Genomic DNA, 18739 nt, shown 5'->3' on the forward strand with positions numbered 1-18739 from the left:
AGGGACAGCCACAGCTGCTGTGGGCACCCTGTGCCAGGGCCTGCCCACTCTCACAGCCAGGAATTCCTCCCCCAAATCCTACAAAATTCTCCTTTTTTCCAGTTAGAAGCCATTCCCCTTTTCCTGGCACTGCAGTTCTGGTGCTGAGTCCTTCTCCAGCTCTCCTGGCACGAGCTGTGAGGGCTCCACTCAACTTTCCCTTCTCCAGGATGAACATTCCCAGCCTGGATCCTGTCCCTTTATCAGCCTCGCATCTCTCCTCTGGCAGGGGCAATTTCCCCCCAAAATCTCACCCAATTCTTCCCTTTTGAATTCATCCCCCCTTGTCCTGGCACTGCAGTTCCTGAAGTTGCTGTGAGGGCTCCACTGATCTTTCCTTCTCCAGGCTGAACATTCCCAACTCTCCCAACCTGGATCACATCTCTCCTCTGACAGGAGCAATTTCTTCCCAAAATCCCACCCAATTCTCCCCTTTTCCCGTTTGAATTAATTCCCCCTTTTCCTGGCACTGCAGTTCGGGTGCTGAGTCCCTCTCCAGCTCTCCTGACAGGTGCTCTGAGGGCTCCACTGAATATCCCCTAATCCAGGCTGAGCATTCCCAACTTTCCCAACCTGGATCACATCCCTCCTCTGGCAGGAGCAATTTCTTCCCAAAATCCCACCCAATTCTCCCCTTGTCCCGTTTGAATTCATTCCCCCTTGTCCTGGCACTGCAGTTCTGGTGCTGAGTCCCTCTCCAGCTCTCCTGACAGGAGCTCTGAGGGCTCCACTCACTCTTCCCCTCTCCAGGCTGAACATTCCCAACTCTCCCAGCCTGGATCCTGTCCCTTTATCAGCCTCACATCCCTCTGCTCCAACAATTCCCTGTCCCCTTCTGCTGAGTTTACTTTTATCCAGGAGCCTTTCAAGTGCTGCTGTTGTAGCTGGGACCAGACCCAACCCAGAGCTGAACACATCAATTGGGATTTATTTAAACCCTGCAGAAAAGATAAAAAAAAACCCTCTCACCCCTCTCCACTTGCTGTTAATTTCTGAATTTCTCGCAGATAATACCTGAGCAGAAACAGGATAATCACAACATTAAACACAGGCAACACAAGAGCCCTGCTCCTGGAATAATCATCCCACCCACACAAACGCTGCTCCTGGGAAGGGAGGCAGGAGCTGAGCTCCATCTGCCTGTGCCAAAGATGCTCCTGTGGGTGGGGGATAAAGCTCTGAGGCTGTGCTGAGGTGATTAATCCCAGAGGCTGAATGAGCCTCGTTAATAGGGGGAGATCTCAATGATATTTCCCTCAATTTCAGCCCTCCTGGGAGGATGCTGAGGGAAAGGCACAGCCCTGATCCTGCTGGGATTAGTGGCACTTCTCAGGGGCTCAGGGGTGTTCTGCACGTTTGGGTTCTCAGGGGTGTTCTGCACGTTTGGATTCTCAGGGGTGTTCAGCACATTTGGATTCTCAGGGGTGTTCTGCGCGTTTGGATTCTCAAAGGCTCACAGGGTTTTCAGCCCATTTGGGGCTCCTGCTGGTGACGAGGTCTCTGCTGTTGAGATGACCCCAAGGTGTTAGAAAGTCTCTTTTTCCCAGCCCTGAGACCCAAGAAGAAGTCAGGATTCCTTGGTTCTCCTTCTCAAGGTTGTTTATTTTGCCTTATCTGTCTGGCAAGTCAGGTTGTGGCACACTGACCACCCTTGGGGTGGTGTGAACTTTTTATACTGAGAACTACGTGTACTTTATTTACAATATTTTTCCAATACCTATCACCTATGTTAGACAGCGAGCTTCTACCTTAAACCAATCTAAAAGTGCCAATATCACAGCAGAAGATTGAGGCCAAGAAGAAGGAGGACAGATCACACCCAGATTCCTCCATCTTGCTTCTTGAACCCCCATTCTAAAAACTGCAAAATTTCACTTTTTTGGTGATAAATTCACTATCATTCTACTCAAACTCTTGTGGCTTTTAAATCTTCACACAAAGTTGGTAATTGTTTCCATGGGTTAAAATCAAAGGCACTGTGGGTTTTGATTCCGTGCCAAGGTCTCTGAGCCCCCTTCCAGGGTCTGGAATATCCCAGGGCAGCCAGAGGAATGTTCTGGATTCTGACACTCTGGGTGCTTTTTTCCTTTCCTAGAAACTTCTCTCAGGGCAGCAATGGAGCAGGGAATGGATGGGAAGTCATTTTCTGTGCTCCTGCAAACTGCTGCGAGGGCAGTTCAGGGGATTCAGTCACTCAGGGCTCACTTTGGCTCCTGGGAATTTGATTTCTTTGCTGATGTTTTGCCTCAGCGAGCAGGGAAACGATTCCTTTGGCTGCTGGGTGATCTGATCCAACAACAGCAGGGAATTGTAATTATTGCACTGAGGGTGGTGGGGCAAGACTGAACATGGAGGGATTTTCACCAGGCTCCAAAATCTCCCAGGTTTTTGGGGTGATTCTTAATTAGTTTGGCATTTCCTTCTCCTGCGGAGTCCTTTATTTGAGGGTGATGAATCTGAGGCCACTTTGAGGCTGTTTTTATTCTATTATTATGTATTCTATTATATTTTTATAATCACACAATATTTATATATTATTCATAGTTATATAATATTTTACATTATATTATGGTTTTATATTATATCTTTACTATATTATCATTTTATTATCTATTATATCATTATGGTTTTATTTATATTATTATATAAATTTAATTATTATATTGTATTGCATTATATTGTATTGTATTATGTTATATTATATTATATTATATTATATTATATTATATTATATTATATTATATTATATTATATTATATTATATTATATTATATTATATTATATTATATTATATTATATTATGTTATGTTATGTTATGTTATGTTATGTTATGTTATATTATATTATATTATATTATATTATATTATATTCTTTAATTAATATAATATATAATTTAATAACAGTATAATTTACCAATATATAATTAATATAAACATAAAATATTTTAAATCATTGTTATTTCAACTAATTTTTATATATTACATTATTTTAATTTATTTTTCTTACTTATTTTTGCAGCCTGACAGGCACCACAGTCCCTGACCTCATTGTCAGCACCCAGCACCAGATGTGGCTCCTGTTCCAGACCGACAGTGTCAGCAACCTGCTGGGCTTCAAAGCCACCTACGAAGGTAACCCAGGCTCCTCCCTCCCAATTCCCCTTTTCCCAAAATATCAGGGACCAGCTGAGTGCAGGGATTGGGGAGAAAAGGGAGCTCCTCTAAATAAATAAAACAAAAATCAGTGCAGATATTGGGGAGAAAAGGGAGCTCCTCTAAATAAATCAGAGTTGGTTGCAGGGATTGGGGAGAAAAGGGAGCTTCTCTAAATAAATCAAAACTCTGCAAGTTTGGTTTTATTTTTTTTTCCTTTAGTTTCCTTTCCCATCCAAGCTGGCTGGGTGGGGGCTGTCCTGTTGCCACTTCAGGTGTTTTATTGGGAAAAAAAATGTAAATTTCTGGTAGAAACAGATTGTGCCTGTGGGAGGGGATGGGATGGGGAATCTCTGGTTCCAGCAGATCTCTGGTGTCAACTGGGCTCTTTCAGGTGAAATCAAAGTTAATAAAAGTTAATGTTGGGATTAAAAAAAAAAAATCTTCCCAGAATGCAGCAAAATGTGAGTGATCAAGTCTGGCCTAAGCTTGTGTTTGCTGTTGTCACGGGTGTTGGGATGTTCTGACCCCATGGAGAGGTGGAACAGGATGGGCTTTCTAAGCTCCTTCCAACCCAAACCAGTCTGGGATTCCCTGAAGGAGATAAAAAAGGATCTAAAGAGGAAACACAGCAAGGAGGGGGTGAATTAAAAGGAAAAATCCCTTCCTGCCCCTCCCTGCCACTCAAAAACATCACAGCAGAGCAGGTGCAGCACTGGGCCTGGCTTTGCTAGGACCAGGAAAATTATTGTAAATAAACCCTCTCCTGAGCTTTAGGCCAGGCTTAAACACCAGAACACCTTGGCAAAAAGAGCTCAAAGCCCTTCTGTGGCTCCTGCTTTGTGACAAACTCAAGCCATTAAATTTCATTTAAATTAAATTAATTTTAATGGGAGAGCAGAGCAACAGGGATGGAAACCCCTTGGCCTCCTGAGAGATCCCAGCATCAACAAAACAGTGGGGCAGGAGATGCAGAACCTAAAATATTATAAATCCAGGGCTGGATTCCCACCTGGATAATTGGCAAAAGAGCTGCAGGAAGCAGCAGCTCATCCCAGCAAAGTTTGAAAAAAGAAAATTAAAATCCTTATTCCTTCTGCTGAAGAACTGGAGTTTATTCCAAGCAAGAGCATAAAGGTAAATCAATTGTATCAATTCCTGTGGTAAGATGAAAAAGTTTGATGAAAAGCACAAAGGGCAGGGGAGGAAATCTCCAGCTCCAGCCCTGCAGAGCTCCTAAGCCTCTTTAGCACCGTGGGGCTGAATTCCAGCTCTCCACAGCCAAAGCCTTGCTCAGCACTCCCCTGACAATAAACAGCTTTTAATCATCCCCTGCCTGCAGCAGGGGGCTCAGACCTGACTCAGCTCCTTCCCAATTCCAGCAGAAATCCAAATTAAATTACTGTGGGAGCGCCCATAAATCTGGTTTTAATTTGAAATTCTGGCTTTCTATTAAAACAATGCGACAGTGAATTACAATTTGGCTTTGTTCTGCTTTTTGGTGGGGTTTTTTGTGATGTTTCTGTTCTTACCACAGGAATTTATAAAATTCATTTACATTTATGCTGTTGCTCGGCATAAACTCAGGTTCATCAGTAGAAGAAATAGAGGTTGAATGGGCTGGGAATTCTGCAGGAATATCCTGATGGATGTTGAAGGCACCAGCTCCAGGGCAAGGAGTTTTCCCAACAAATCACCCAATTTCATTCATTCTTGGAGGCAAAAACTAAAAGGCAACAGAAACACCCTCCTCTAAATTCCTACCTGACGGCATAAGCTTTAATTAATTAAGCCAAGGTCATTTAAGTACAAAATCCTGAGTGTGAGGTAATATCCTTTGGGCTGGAATGAGATAAAAATGGGATCATTTTCATTCATTCTTGGAGGCAGAAACTAAAAGGCAACAGAAACACCCTGGTCTTGATTCCTCCATATTCTTACCTGACACCATTAGCTTTAATTAATTAATTAAGCCAAGGTCATTTAAGTACAAAATCCTGAGTGTGAGGTAAAATCCTTTGGGCTGGAATGAGATAAAAATGGGATCATTTTCATTCATTCTTGGAGGCAGAAACTAAAAGGCAACAGAAACACCCTCCTCCTTAAATTCCTACCTGACACCATAAGCATTAATTAATTAAGCAGGTTCATTTAAGTACAAAACTTGTGTGTGAGGTAAAATATTTTCCTGGGTGTTTCCTGACTGGGGATGAGATTTGTGGGGTTTCTGCAGTCTCAAAAATCCTTCACCCTGTGGCTACCCCTTCCAGAAACCTGAGTTTGACTTGCTGGCAGCTCCAAAAATCCTCATTTTCCCTCAGAAAAAAAATCCTCATTTTCCCTCAGAAAAAAATTTCCTTTTCCCTCAGAAAAAAAATCCTCATTTTCCCCTCAGAAAAATCCTCATTTTCCCCTCAGAAAAATCCTAATTTTCTCCCCTTTCCTCCTGCAAGAGCAGGAATTCCCAGGGATGAGCAGCCTGGATTTGGGGCGGTGTGAGGGAGTTTTTTTTCTCATTCCTCACCCAATTTCCCACCCACCACCCTCAGCCAAACATCACAAAGAGCTCTGCAAAATTCCTGCTGCTACATTTTTTCCCTCAGAAAATGCAGTTTTGTCAAAAAATTTCCCCTTGTATGAATAATATTTGATGGAGAAAGCTGTGAAAGATTCATGTCAACTTGTTTCCCTTCAATAATGTCAAAACACTTGGTTTGGATGTTCTTGTTTAGTTTTGACTTTTATTATTCTAATGTGGAAGTGATTTTACTTTAAACATTCATCAGGAGGAATGTTTCAATCTTATTGAAGTAACATGTTTTGATATTTTTGAATCACTCCTTTTTCTTTTTTATTTTTTTAATGGAACTTCTGCCCTGCTCAATATTTCATGGATTTTACTCCCTCACACAAAGAAATGCAGGAACCAGGGGATTTTTCTCAGGTCAGAAAATGGAATTTCCGAATAAATTCAATTTCCTGACCTCTGTGAGGTGATGAAACCTTCGAGCTGTGTTTGCCTGCTGCTGACAAGGAGAGGGTGGGAATTGGGAGCTCTATTTCCTCATTTTCCTCCCATTTTTAACCCACTTATTTGAGTTGGGGTCATGCAGAGTGACAGGAAAGGGTGAGGAGGGAGGAGACCCTGCAGTGATGTCTTGATTCTCTCTCATCCAAGGGTCAAAATGCTGATTTTATCTCACTTGGCTGCGTTTTTTTTTGAGCTCCTGATGCCCTCAGCACATCCTGATTTTACTGATGCTGCACATTCCCAGCTCCCTTTGGAATTCCAGCTCTGGAAATTCTGCTTTTCCCCAAGCTGGAGCTGCTTGGTGCAGAATTCCTGTGATTCCCATCCCTGCAGCTGAGGGAAACATTTGGGGCTGGCTCCGGGGTTTTGGCATCTCTGACCCTTCTGGGGAAGCTCCTTCAGGAGGATGGGGCTGCCACGGCTCAGGCAGGAATTTTTTGTGTCCATTTGTGGAGTTTTGGGGCTGCCAGAATGGGAATTTTTGGTGTCCATTTGTGGAGGAGTTTTGGGGCTGTCACAATGGGAATTTCTTGTGTCCACGTGTGGCATTTTGGGGCTGCCAGGATGGGGTCAGGCATAAATTTTTTGTGTTGGTGTGTGGAGTTTTGGGGCTGCCAAAATTAGGAATTTTTTGTGTCCATATATAGAAGTTTTGGGGCTGCCAGGATGGAAATTTTTACGTCCATTTGGGGCTGCCATCATGGGAATTTTTTATGTCCATTTTTGGAATTTCGGGGCTGCCATAATGGGAATTTTTTGTGTCCATGTGTAGAAGTTTTGGGGCTGCCAAGATGGGAATTTTTAATATCCATTTGTGCAGGCATTTCAGGGCTGCCAGGATGGGAATTTTTTGTGTTCATGTGTGGAATTTTGGGACTGCCAGGATGGGGTCAAGCAGGAACTTTTTGTGTCCATTTGTGGAGGAGTTTCAGGGCTGCCAGGATGGGAATTTTTTATGTCCATGTGTGGAATTTTAGGGCTGCAATGATGGGGTCAGGCGGGAATTTTTTGTGTCCATGTGTGGAATTTTGGGGCTGCCAAAATGGGAATTTTTATTTCCACTTGTGGAGTTTTAGGGCTGCCATCCCTGGCACTTGCTCACTGCATTTCCAGGTTCCAGGGTGTGGAAGGGAAGGGACGACAGCCAAGGGTGTTCTGAGTGGCAGCAGGGAGCATCCCCAGCCCCCAGGTGCCCGTCAGACACGCTGATAAATGTTCCACATCCACTCCCTCCCATCCCAGCTCGTTGCTATTCCTTGAGTTTTCCAGCTGAATTTTCATTTCATGCTAAGCACTGTTGGCCTTGTGCATTTTTCAGGGAAGGAATGAACAGTTCAGTGCAGCTTTAACACCCAAAATTTTCATTTTCCATCCCTAATGTGCAAGTGCAGCTCCTAAACAGTCGGATTTGGAAAGTGTGCAGGAAGATCTGTAAATCCTGGCAAAGTGCTTTCACTGAGAGGCAAAAAAACCTCAGCCTGTTTCATGAAAACTTTTAATATTAATTTATGTTAAATTATTTTGGGGATGCTTCATTAGCTAGCAGTGAGTTTTCAGCTCAAGATGCAGCAGAAGCTCCGTGACTTCTGCTCAAAATACACCTGGATGTGGAGTTGCCTGGAGCCAGAATAATAATGAGGGTGCTTGTTGTTATTCCAGCCAAATTGGGATATTAGAGGGAGTCATGCAAATCTCAGCTCCCGTGGTTTGCCTCTGTAAAGGAAGTGTCAGAAAAGAGATTTCCAATTTGGTGCAAGAAATTGGAAACGGGGAGGAAAAAGACAGCGAGACTGATCAGAGATGATGGGGATAAAAACCAGGGGAGTGTGGAGCAGATAAATAATGTGGGAACACTCAGGAGGAATGAAGGAGTGAAGTTTTTGGGGATAAAAGCCAGAAGATTGGGAGAGTAGAGGAACTTGGGGCAGATAAATTATGTGGGAACACTCAGAAAGAATGAAGGAATGAAGTTTTTTGGGCTGAAAACCAGAGGATTTGGAGAGGAGTGAGGAGGAGATAAATAATGTGGGAAAACTCAGGAGGAATGAAATTTTTGGGGATAAAAACCAAAGGATTGGGAGAGGAGAGTGGAGCACATAAACAATGTGGGAACACTAAAGAAGAATGAAGGAATTAAGTTTTTGGAGCTAATAATGATCCAGGGCAGGGAGCCTTTTGGAAATGGGATAGAGGGGAGCAGGAGATAACAGGAAATTGTGTCTGGGGTTTATTTGGAGTGCAGATGAGAGAGGGATTAACTCTGTGTGGGGACAAGGTAGGAATGGGAATGGGGTTTAGGAGAGAATCGGGGTTGGAATGCCACAGCCTGTGGGGGCTGCACCAGCTGGGCCTCAGCCCCTTCCCCACACCCAAAATCTCTCTTCCAGCTCCTTCCCACACCCAGATTCTGTTTTCTCTCTTCCAACTCCTTCCCCACACCCAAACCCTGTGTTTTCTCTCTTCCAGCCTCTTCCCCACAGCAAATTTTTTTTCATCCAGCCCTTCCCAAACCCAAATTTTGTGTTCTTTCTCTTCCAGCCCTTTCCCTACACCCAAATTCTCTCTTCCAGCCCCTTCCCACACCCCAATCCTATGTTCTCCCTTCCAGCCTCTTCTCCACACCCAAATTTTGTGTTCTCTCTCTTCCAGCCCTTTTCTCACACCCAAATTCTTTCTTCCAACCCCTTCCCACACTCAAATCCCGTTTTCTCTCTTCCAGCCCCTTTCCCACACCCAGATTCTCTGTTCCCTCTTCCAACACCCTAACCCTGTGTTCTTTCTCCTCCACCCTCTTCCCCACACCCAAATTCCTGTTTTCTGTCTTCCAACCCGTTCCCCACACCCAAATTCTCTGTTTCCTCCCTCCCAGCCCCTTTCCTCACCCGACCCCGTGTTTGTTTCTCGTTGCAGAGATTGACCAGGGCAGCTGTGGGGATCCCGGCGTCCCCGCCTTCGGCCGCCGCGAGGGCTCCCGCTTCCGCCACGGGGACACCCTGCACTTCCAGTGCCAGCCCGCCTTCGAGCTCAAGGGCCACAAAAGCATCACCTGCCAAAAGAGCAGCCAGTGGTCTGCTCAGAAACCTGTGTGTGTTTGTAAGTGGGTCAGCAGCTCCAGGGCAGCACCTATGGGTGCCCTCTGAGGGGACGCCGAGGCGGTGGCACCTGCCCGGTGGCACCTTCCGCCATCCTGGGGACAGGTTTGGGGTCTTCACTGGGCAGGGCTGGGGAGATTTAGGCTCTGCTGGGCTCTCCCTGCCTTGTCCTGAGAGAAAATTAAGTCCTTGGTGGTCAGCACAGACAGGACATGGCCAAATTCACAATTTAAACCTGGGGTCTCTTTGTAGAGATGGATTTGGGCTGTGCTGGGCTCTCTCTGCATTGTCCTGAGGGAAAATCAGCCCTGGGTGGACAGGACCCAGCAAATTCCAGATTTAAACATGGATTCTCTTTGCAAAGAGAGATTTGGGCTGTGTTGGGCTCCTCCTGCCTTGTCCTAAGGGGAAAATCAACCCTTGGTGGCCTTGGCACAGAAAGGATTCAGCAAATTCCAGATTTAAACCTGGATTCTCTTTGCAGAGAGAAATTTGGGCTGTGCTGGGCTCCCCCTCCCTTGTCCTGAGGGAAAATTAGCCCTTGGTGGACAGGACCCAGCAAATTCACAATTTAAACCTGAATTCTCTTCATAAAGAAAGATTTGGACTGTTTTTGGCTCTCCCTGCCTTGTCATGAGGCAAAAATCAGTCCTTGGTGGTCAGCACAGACAGAACATGGCCAAATTCACAACTTAAACCTGAATTTTCTTTTTACCCCCTCATTTTCCCCTCATGATCTGACCCTCTCCAGGCTCCCTCCTGCTGGGCCTCAGTTTTTCCTTGGTTGCCCCATTCTCAGCAGATTTGGGATGTTCTGCTCTCTGTGGTGACTCAGGATCACATTTTGGGGTGGAAATAGGAGTTCTGCACAGTCCCTGTGGGGTTTCCATGCTCTCAGTGTCCTCTGTAGATACATTGAGCAATTTGCTTTATTGCCCTGACAGGACCTTCCTGCAGGAATTTTCCCCCAGAGTTTTCCCTCTGTTTCCCCCAGCTGGTGATAACCTCACTCTTCTTTTTATCTCCTTTTCTGCTTTTTTTAAATCTCCTCTTCTACTTTTGTTGGCTCTGTTAAAATCTGGGCCTTGTTGGAGCAGGGGAGTGAGGCTGAACCTAAAAAAACCCCAGGAAAATACAGTTGAGGGAGGGAAAAATGGAGAGAGAGAAAGCAAAAATGTTGTTTTTAGAAGTTCAGGTGTCAAACTGGGTGGAATTCCAGTGAAAATGTGGTGTGACAGGAGCTAATCCATGAAAAGGATGGAGCTGTGGGGGAAGAAAACAGATTTTGCAGAGGGTCTGGAGAGTTGGGAGAAAATTGGGGGTCATGGAGAAGGGGGAGAACCAGTTTGGATTCAGTGCCTTTATTTTCAAATATTTATTTAAGCTCAGAGAAATGCCTGGGGAAAGGAAGCAATTCCTCTGAGTCCTCCCTTTTCCAGCTGCCATCCCTCCCTTCCTGTTTGGTTTATTTTATTTGTAAGCAAATCAGCTGGAGATGCTGCTGAAAAAATAAATATTGGAGTTTTTCCTGGGAGGTGGGAAGTGTTGGACTGGTTCTGTGCTGATTTTTCCTTTTAATTTCTTGGAATTTCAGGTGAATTTGGACAAGTTGGTGGGGTTGAGGCTGGTGCTGAGAGTTTGAAATGAGGATAAACCTGTGGTTTGTGCTCAGGGCAGCAGGACTGGGTGATAACAGAGTAAAAAAAAGATTTTTGGTAAAATAGGATTATTGGTGTTGATCAAATCAAGCCCCATAAATGCAAAGCATGGCAGGAATCTTTCAGTTCAAATAATTCCAGTGTGATCTGTTCTCTGTGGCTCTTGCGATATTCATGGTTCAACAACACAATGTGCAGGCAGTGGGAAAAATATGAAAAATATCTCACAGACCCCTCCTGACCTTCACTCCTGATTTATTGTGGAGCAGGAGGGGTCACAAAATGGACAAAAAGGACAAAATGTGTCTGAATTCCAGGTGGGAAATGTTGGGAGAACATCAGATGTGAGGGGGGGAAATGAGGGAACCCCTTTGCTTCTGTGAAATTTGGGTTTCGGGGGGTTTGTTTCTTTGAAATTTGGGTGTTGGGGGGTTGTTCCTGTGGAATTTGGGGAGCCTGGTTGATTTTGGGGTGTCTGGGGGTGTGTTCCTCTTAAATATGGGTGTCTGGGTGTTTGATTCTGTAAAATATCAGTTTCTGGGTGTCTGTTTCTGTACAATTTAGGTGTCTGAATGTTTATTTCTGTACAATTTAGGTGTCTGAATGTTTGTTTCTGTCCAATTTGGGTGTCAGGGTATCTGTTCCTATACTTTGTTGGTGTCTGGGTGTTTATTTCTGTACAGTTTGAGTGCCTGGGTGTTTATTTCTATACAACTTGCAAGTCTAGGTGTTTATTTCTGTACAATTTGAGTGTCTGGGATCTGTTTCTGTACAATTTTAGTGTCTGCATGGCTGTTTCTGTGCAATTGTGTGTATCTGGCTGTTTGTTCCTGTTCCATCTGGGTGTCTGTTCCTGTTCAGTGTGGGTGTCTGAGTGTTTATTTTTGTACAGTTTAGGTATTTGGATGTCTGCTTCTGTGAGATTTGGATGGCTGGGTGTCTGTTCCTGTTCAATGTGAGTGTCTGAATGTTTTTTCCCCTGTTAAATTTGGGTGTTTGAGTGTCTGTTCCTGTTAAATTTGGGTGTCTGGGAGTTTATTTCTGTACAATTCAGATGTCTAGGTGTCTATTCCTGTTCAGTTTGAGTGTGTGAGTGTTTATTTCTGTACAATTTAGATGTCTGGATGTTTGTATCTGTAGTTTGGGTGTCTTTCTGTACAGTTTGAGTGTCTGGCTTTGGGTGATGGCTGAAATTCTTCTCTCTGTCCTGCACCATCCTGGCCTTGCTTGAACCAGCTCCATAATTCTGTTGTTTGCTTTAAAAATGGCATTTCCAGGGTTGGGGGATGTGGTGTCTGTCACAGGCCAGGGCAGTTCCACACCCAGAACTGGATTTTGGACAGAATTTGTTCCTTTTTCTCAGCAAAACAGGCTTGGGGGGGCATTGGATAAATAACCCTGAAGGAAAACCCTTGTGCTCTGATTTAGGGATGGAATATCCTGTGGCTGAGGAGATAATTCAGTTTATAAGCAGAGATTCAGCTCCATAATTCCAGCTCTGGAGCTGCCTCCACTGAGGATGGAGATGTGGGGAGGGAGAGATCCAGGGTGGGAATTGCTTTTCAAACATCCTCATGTGGAGTAGAGAAAAAAAACCCTCATTTTCTGGTTTTATTTGTTCCCAAAATTCACTTCAGGAGGCTTATTTGACAGAAAGAACAGGGCCCTGGTGCTCCTGGGGGGGTTCTGCAGTGATAGAATCTTTCAAGGATCTTTGTTCTTCCCTTCCCTTCTCCTCCTTCCTTTCCCAAATTTTCACCCTGCATTTCCCTCTGGGTGCTTGACCCGTGCCAGGCAGCGCCGTCATTTTCCATGAGGGATGATTGTGGCACTTGGAGTGACAATAAATGTCATTGTCACCTCCTTGGGCAGAGTTTCTGCCTTGGTTCAGGTGCCCTCTGCCAGGTCTGGGAGAATCATTCCAGAATTTCTGCTGCAGCTTCAGTTTGTTGGGATCACACTTGGAAAATTCAGGTTTTTCTGGACCCGCCTCGTGTTTGACAGGGAATTTAATGGTGGGGGAGTAAAAGGAGGGGAGTAAAAGGAGTGGATTTGGGCCCCAAAATTCTTGGGAATGGGAAGGATCTGCAGGTTTGGGTTGGTTGGCGTCGCTCAGCGGTTTTGGGATAGTTGTGGTCATTACTGGGAAAGTTTGGGGATAAATCTGGGAATGTTTGAATGGATTGGGAGCCAACACATTCATTTCTGGACATGCTTGGGTTTGGGATTCATGTGGTCATTCCTGGTAGTGTTTGAATGGATTTGGGATTAATGTGGTCGTTCCTGGGAATGTTGGATTTGATTTGGGAATGTTTGATTTGGTTTGGGATTCATGTGGTCATTCCTGGGAATGTTGGATTTGATTTGGGATAAATCTATTCATTCCTGGGAATGGGTTTGGGATTCATATGGTCATTCCTAGGAAAGTTTAGGGATAAATCAGAATGTTTGGATGGATTGGGAGCCAACACATTCATTTCTGGAAATGTTTGAGTTTGGGATTCATGTGGTTATTCTGAATGAAACATGTTCATTTCTGGAAATATTTGAGTAGGTTTGGGATTCATGTGCTCATTCCTAGGAATGTTTGGGTTTGGGGATAAATCTGAGAAAGTTTGGATGGATTGGGAGCCAACACATTCATTTCTGGACATGTTTGGGTTTGGGATTCATGTGGTCATTCCTGGGAGTGTTTGAATGGATTTGGGATTCATGTGGTCATTCCTGGGAATGTTGGATTTGGTTTGGGATAAATCTGTTCATTCCTGGGAATATTTGAATGGATTTGGGATTCATATGGTCGTTCCTAAGAAAGTTTAGGGATAAATCTGGGAATGTTTGGATGGATTGGGAGCCAACACATTCATTTCTGGAAATGTTTGAGTTTGGGATTCATGTGGTCATTTCTAGGAATGTTTGAATGGATTTGGGATTCATGTGGTCGTTCCTGGGAATGTTTGAATGAAACATGTTCATTTCTGGAAATATTTGAGTAGGTTTGGGATTCATGTGCTCATTCCTAGGAAGGTTTGGGTTTGGGGATAAATCTGAGAAAGTTTGAATGGATTGGGAGCAAACACATTCATTTCTGGAAATGTTTGAGTTTGGGATTCATGTGGTCATTCCTGGGAGTGTTTGATTTAATTTGGATTAATGTGGTCGTTCCTGGGAATGTCTGAATGGATTTGGGATAAATCTGTTCATTCCTGGGAATGTTGGATTGGGTTTTGGATTCATGTGATCATTCCTGGGAATGTTTGAATGGATTGAGGATTAACATGTTCATTTCTGGGAGTGTTTGAATGGATTGGGAACAAATCTATTCGTTCCTGGCAGTGTTTGATTCCATTTGGGGATAAATCTGTTCATTTCTGGGAGGGTTTGGGTTTGGGGATAAACGTCTTCATTGCTGGTTGGTTTTGAATGGATTGGGGATAAATGTGTTCATTCCTGGGAATGTGTGAGTGGATTTGGGATAAATGTGTTTGTTCCTGGGTTTGTTTTTTTAACACATCTTCATTCCTGGGAATATTTGGAGGGATTGGGAACAAATGGGGATAAATGTATTCATTGCTGGGTATATTTTAATGGATTTGGGATAAATGTGTTCATTAACATCCCAGATATTCCTGTCAAAAAACTCTGCCACAGGGAAGTGGTGACTGCCCAAAAGTGTCCCCCCAGCCCCTGAGGGACAGTCCCATGCAGCATTGGCAGGGAGAGGTGAACAGCAGCACCATGAGACTTTTTTTGGGCCAAAAAAAATCCCCACAAACTTCCACCTTCTTGTGGCCACTGCAAAAATTCCCAAGGGAGCTGCTGGGAGAGGAAGAGCTCTGTTGGAAATCATGGGAAGGTGCAGAAGCCTTTCAGGAGCAGATGGCTGCAGGATCCAGCCCTGTCCCAGTGGGGATCAGCAGCTCCCAGTTAAGTTTTAAAAAACTTCAGCTCCTTCCCAAAGCCAAGCCCTGCTCCTGCTGGAGTGGGTGGCAGTGAAACCTGCTCTTCTCTGCACATCTATTTTAAATTCAGTGATATTTTCCTCAAGATTTGCTTCCCAAAATCTGCCTGGTTTTCATTATTCTCCTCATACCTGCAGTCCCACCCCCGGACTGAGCTGAGTTTTGTTGCTCTGAAGTAACAAAACCCTCCTGGTTAATTTTGTTCCAAACTCCTTCCCTCACCTCCCACCTGCCCTGAGGTGCCACAGGGTTTTCAGGAGGAAGAGGCACCATGAGATGCAGATTTTTAAAAATTTTTTTCCCCTTGGAATAACAGATACAGAAAGAGGAAAATAGAAAATGTGAAGAACTTTGCTGCCCAGCTGGAGCAGTGCCCTGAGCTTCCAGCACTGTCCTGCTTTCCCAGCCCATCACCAAGGAGGAATTTTTGGAAAAAAGGAAATGCAAAGCAGAATTCCTGTCTCCCAACTCTCTCCCAAGAGGTCTGTGGGGAGCAGGATCTGAAAACTGAGAGGAAAGTCAAGAATTTTGGATTGTTTCCATGGAAACTGCTGCTGTTCCAGGGATTCCTTGTTTGGTTTTCAGCTCCTGACCCCGCTCCCATGGTGTGACCTCACTTTGGGATCAGCCCTGGGTTCTCCTGAAGGATGAGCGGGGAATGGAGGCACGAACAGGAGGAAAGAGGTGGGATCTGGGAAGGGAGAAGAAAAGAGAAAAAGGAAAAAGAAGAGAGAAAAGAGGAAGAGAGAAAAGAGAAAGAGAGGAAAGAGAAGAGAGAAAAGAGAAGAGAAAGAGAGGAAAGAGAAAGAGAGGAAAGAGAAAGAGAGAAAAGAGATGAGAGAAAAGAGAAAGAGAGGAAAGAGAAGAGAAAGAGAGGAAAGAGAAGAGAAAGAGAGGAAAGAGATGAGAGATGAGAGAAAAGAGAAGAGAAAGAGAGGAAAGAGAAGAGAAAGAGAGGAAAGAGAAGAGAAAGAGAGGAAAGAGATGAGAGAAAAGAGAAGAGAAAGAGAGGAAAGAGAAGAGAAAGAGAGGAAAGAGATGAGAGGAAAGAGAAGAGAAAGAGAGGAAAGAGAAGAGAAAGAGAGGAAAGAGAAGAGAGAAAAGAGAAAGAGAGGAAAGAGAAGAGAGAAAAAAGAAGAGAGAAAAAAGAAGAGAAAAGAGAAGGAGAGGAAAGAGAAAGAGAGGAAAGAGAAGAGAGAAAAAAAGAGAAAAGATAAAGAGAGGAAAGAGAAGAGAAAAGAGAAAAGAGAGAGAAGAGGGAAAAGAGAAAGAGAGGAAAGAGAAAAGAGAAAGAGAAGAGAGGAAAGAGAAGAGAAAAGAAAAACAGAAGAGAGAAAAGAGAAACAGAAAAGAGAAGGAGAAGAGAGAACTGCAGGAATTTCTCCTGCCTGCTCCATGTTCACATCCATATCCCTCTCCCAAAAAAAGAACCAAGGAGCTGCTCCTTCCTTGTTTCACTGCTCTAAACCAAGCAGAATCCTGGTGCTGCTTGTGATAACGTGAACAAATCCCTGTGCTGGTTCATTCATGCCGTGGTCTCGCTGCTCTGTGTCTGCTGTGATTTATTCTGTATTTAATAAAGGGATTTTTCTCATTGCCTTTGCAGTAATTGGTCAGCAATAAGGATTATTGGCAAATGTAGCAATTATCGACAAATAAAAAAAAAAAATTATTGACACAGGCAGCTTTGTAAACAGGCCCCTGTGCTGTGCACATAATGAAATGGCCTCTGCTGGCATTTAACAAGGGTAATGAATATTAATTGCAGCCAGGGCTGCTGATGGGCAGCTGCAGGCAGCAGGGCTGGCCTCTGTCGTGCTGGGGATGGCTCCTGCTGCTCAGGGCTCTTGGGGATGCTCCAGGTGCAGCTGGGCTGTCTCCATCCTCTTCCTCCTGACAGCCTGGCCCTGTCTGTGACACGCAGTTAAACAGCTCCTGGTTTGTCCCAGTGTGCAGCTGCAGGGAGGCTGGAGGAGCAGGGCTGAAACCTCCTTCCAAGTGAGGGAAAACCTCCTTTGAAGTGAAGAAAAACCTCCTTCCATAGTGAAGAAAAATCTTCCACAAAGAAGGAAAACTTCCTTCCATGGTAAGGAAAAATCTCCTTGCACAAGGAGGGAAAAACTTCTTCCAAGTGAGGAAAAATCTTCCACATAGAGGAAAGAACCTTCTTCCACAGCAATGGAAAACCTCCTTCCAAGTGAAGAAAAATCTTCCACAGAGAAGGAAAACCTCCTTCCATATTAAGGAAAAATCTCCTTCCATGGTGAGGGAAAACCTTCCACAGTGTGCAAGAACCTCCTTCCAAGTGAAGAAAAGCCTTTCACAGAAGAAAAACCTTCCAAGTGAGGGAAAACCTCCTTCCACAGCAATGGAAAACCTCCATCCATAGTGAAGAAAAATCTTCTACAAAGAGGGAAAATCTCCTTCCATGGTAAGGAAAAATCTCCTTCCAGAGAGAGGAAATATTTCCTTCCACAGAGAAGAAAAACCCCCTTCCAAGTGAGGGAAATCCTCCTTCCATAGTGAAGAAAAGCCTTCCACAGAGAAGAAAAATCTTCCACAGCAAAGAAAAACCTTCTTCCATAGCAATGGAAAACTCCTTCCAAGTGAAGAAAAATCCTCTACAAAGAGGGAAAACCTCCTTCTATGGTAAGGAAAAATCTCCTTCCAGAGAGAGGAAAAATTTCATTCCACAGTGAAGAAAAATCTTCCACAGAGAAGGAAAGCCTCCTTCCACATAAGGAAAAATCTCCTTCCAGAGAGAAGAAAAATCTCCTTTCACAAAGAGGAAAAATCTCCTTCCGCAGTGAGGGAAAACCTTGCACAGAGAAGGAGAACCTCCTTCCATGATAAGGAAAAATCTCTTTCTAGAGAGAAAAAAAATCTCCTTTTATGGCAAGGAAAACCTCCTTCTACAGTGAAGAAAAATCTTCCACAAAGAGGGAAAACCCTCCTTCCACAGAGACCAAAAATCTCCTTCCAGAGAGAGGAAAAACTTCCTTCCACAGTGAAGTAAAATCTTCCTCATAGAAGAAAACCCTCCTTCTGCAGTGCAGGAAAACCTTCCACAGAGAGGGAAAGCCTCTTTCCACAGTGAGGTAAAACTTCCTTCCACAGCGAGGGGAAACCTCCTTCCAAATGAGGGAAAACCTCCTCTGCCTCACAAGATGAAGAAAATCATCCTCTCACAGCCTCCATGGTGTTGTTCATCAACCCTGTGGCTCCCTGGGCTGGATGTTCCCCTCTGGGATGTGATTCCAGCTCCCCTCTCCATCAAGGGCAGCTTTTTCCTGGCCACAGCTTGGCCCTCCAGCTCCAACTCGCTTTTCTCCTCACTGATCTTATGGAAAATCAAAATCCTCGTTTACTTCCCTGCAGTGGAGACTCTTGGAGGGTTTTTTTTTTTTTTTTGTATCAGCTCCTCTTTATAATCTGTCACTTTGTTTTATCTGGCAAAGGTTAATTTTATATTCTTCCCTCGCTCTGCTCCTCTCCCCTTTGTCAGCAAGTCCTTTGTTGTTTTATTTTCTGAACTGGCGACTGCACCTCTCTCTTGCTGGGCTGCTGGAGGTCCTGGCTGAATGCTAATTCACCCCTTTGGATTTAAAAATTTAGAGGAGACACCTCATCCCTGCTGCTGAGACATTTCCCTGGGTGCAAATGAATTTATTTTCAATTTTCCTCAGGCAGATTACACCGTGCTTATGCTGACAGAATTATTTGACAGCATCCCCTGATATTTCAGCGTCTGGTAGAGAGAGAGAGAGAGAGCCCAGAAAAAAAATCCTGAGGATGTTTTGCAGTT

At 44.3% G+C, this 18739-nt stretch overlaps 1 protein-coding gene across 2 annotated transcripts in view; it reads left to right on the forward strand.

The window, feature by feature from the left end:
- The window catches only part of CSMD2 (CUB and Sushi multiple domains 2), a 256066-nt gene that overhangs the window by 136020 nt on the left and 101307 nt on the right, over positions 1-18739 (forward strand). The window contains exons 13-14 of one of the 2 annotated variants that reach the window (XM_058040468.1): positions 3058-3170; positions 9133-9315. The exons of the other annotated variant lie outside the window; for it this stretch is intronic. Of the exons in view, the coding sequence (XP_057896451.1) occupies positions 3058-3170; positions 9133-9315 (296 nt within the window). The remainder of the gene's footprint in view (positions 1-3057; positions 3171-9132; positions 9316-18739) is intronic. 2 annotated transcript variants of the gene reach the window in all.

This window comes from Melospiza georgiana, chromosome 24 (genome assembly GCF_028018845.1).
Source record: "Melospiza georgiana isolate bMelGeo1 chromosome 24, bMelGeo1.pri, whole genome shotgun sequence".
Classification (NCBI taxonomy): Eukaryota; Metazoa; Chordata; class Aves; order Passeriformes; family Passerellidae; genus Melospiza; species Melospiza georgiana.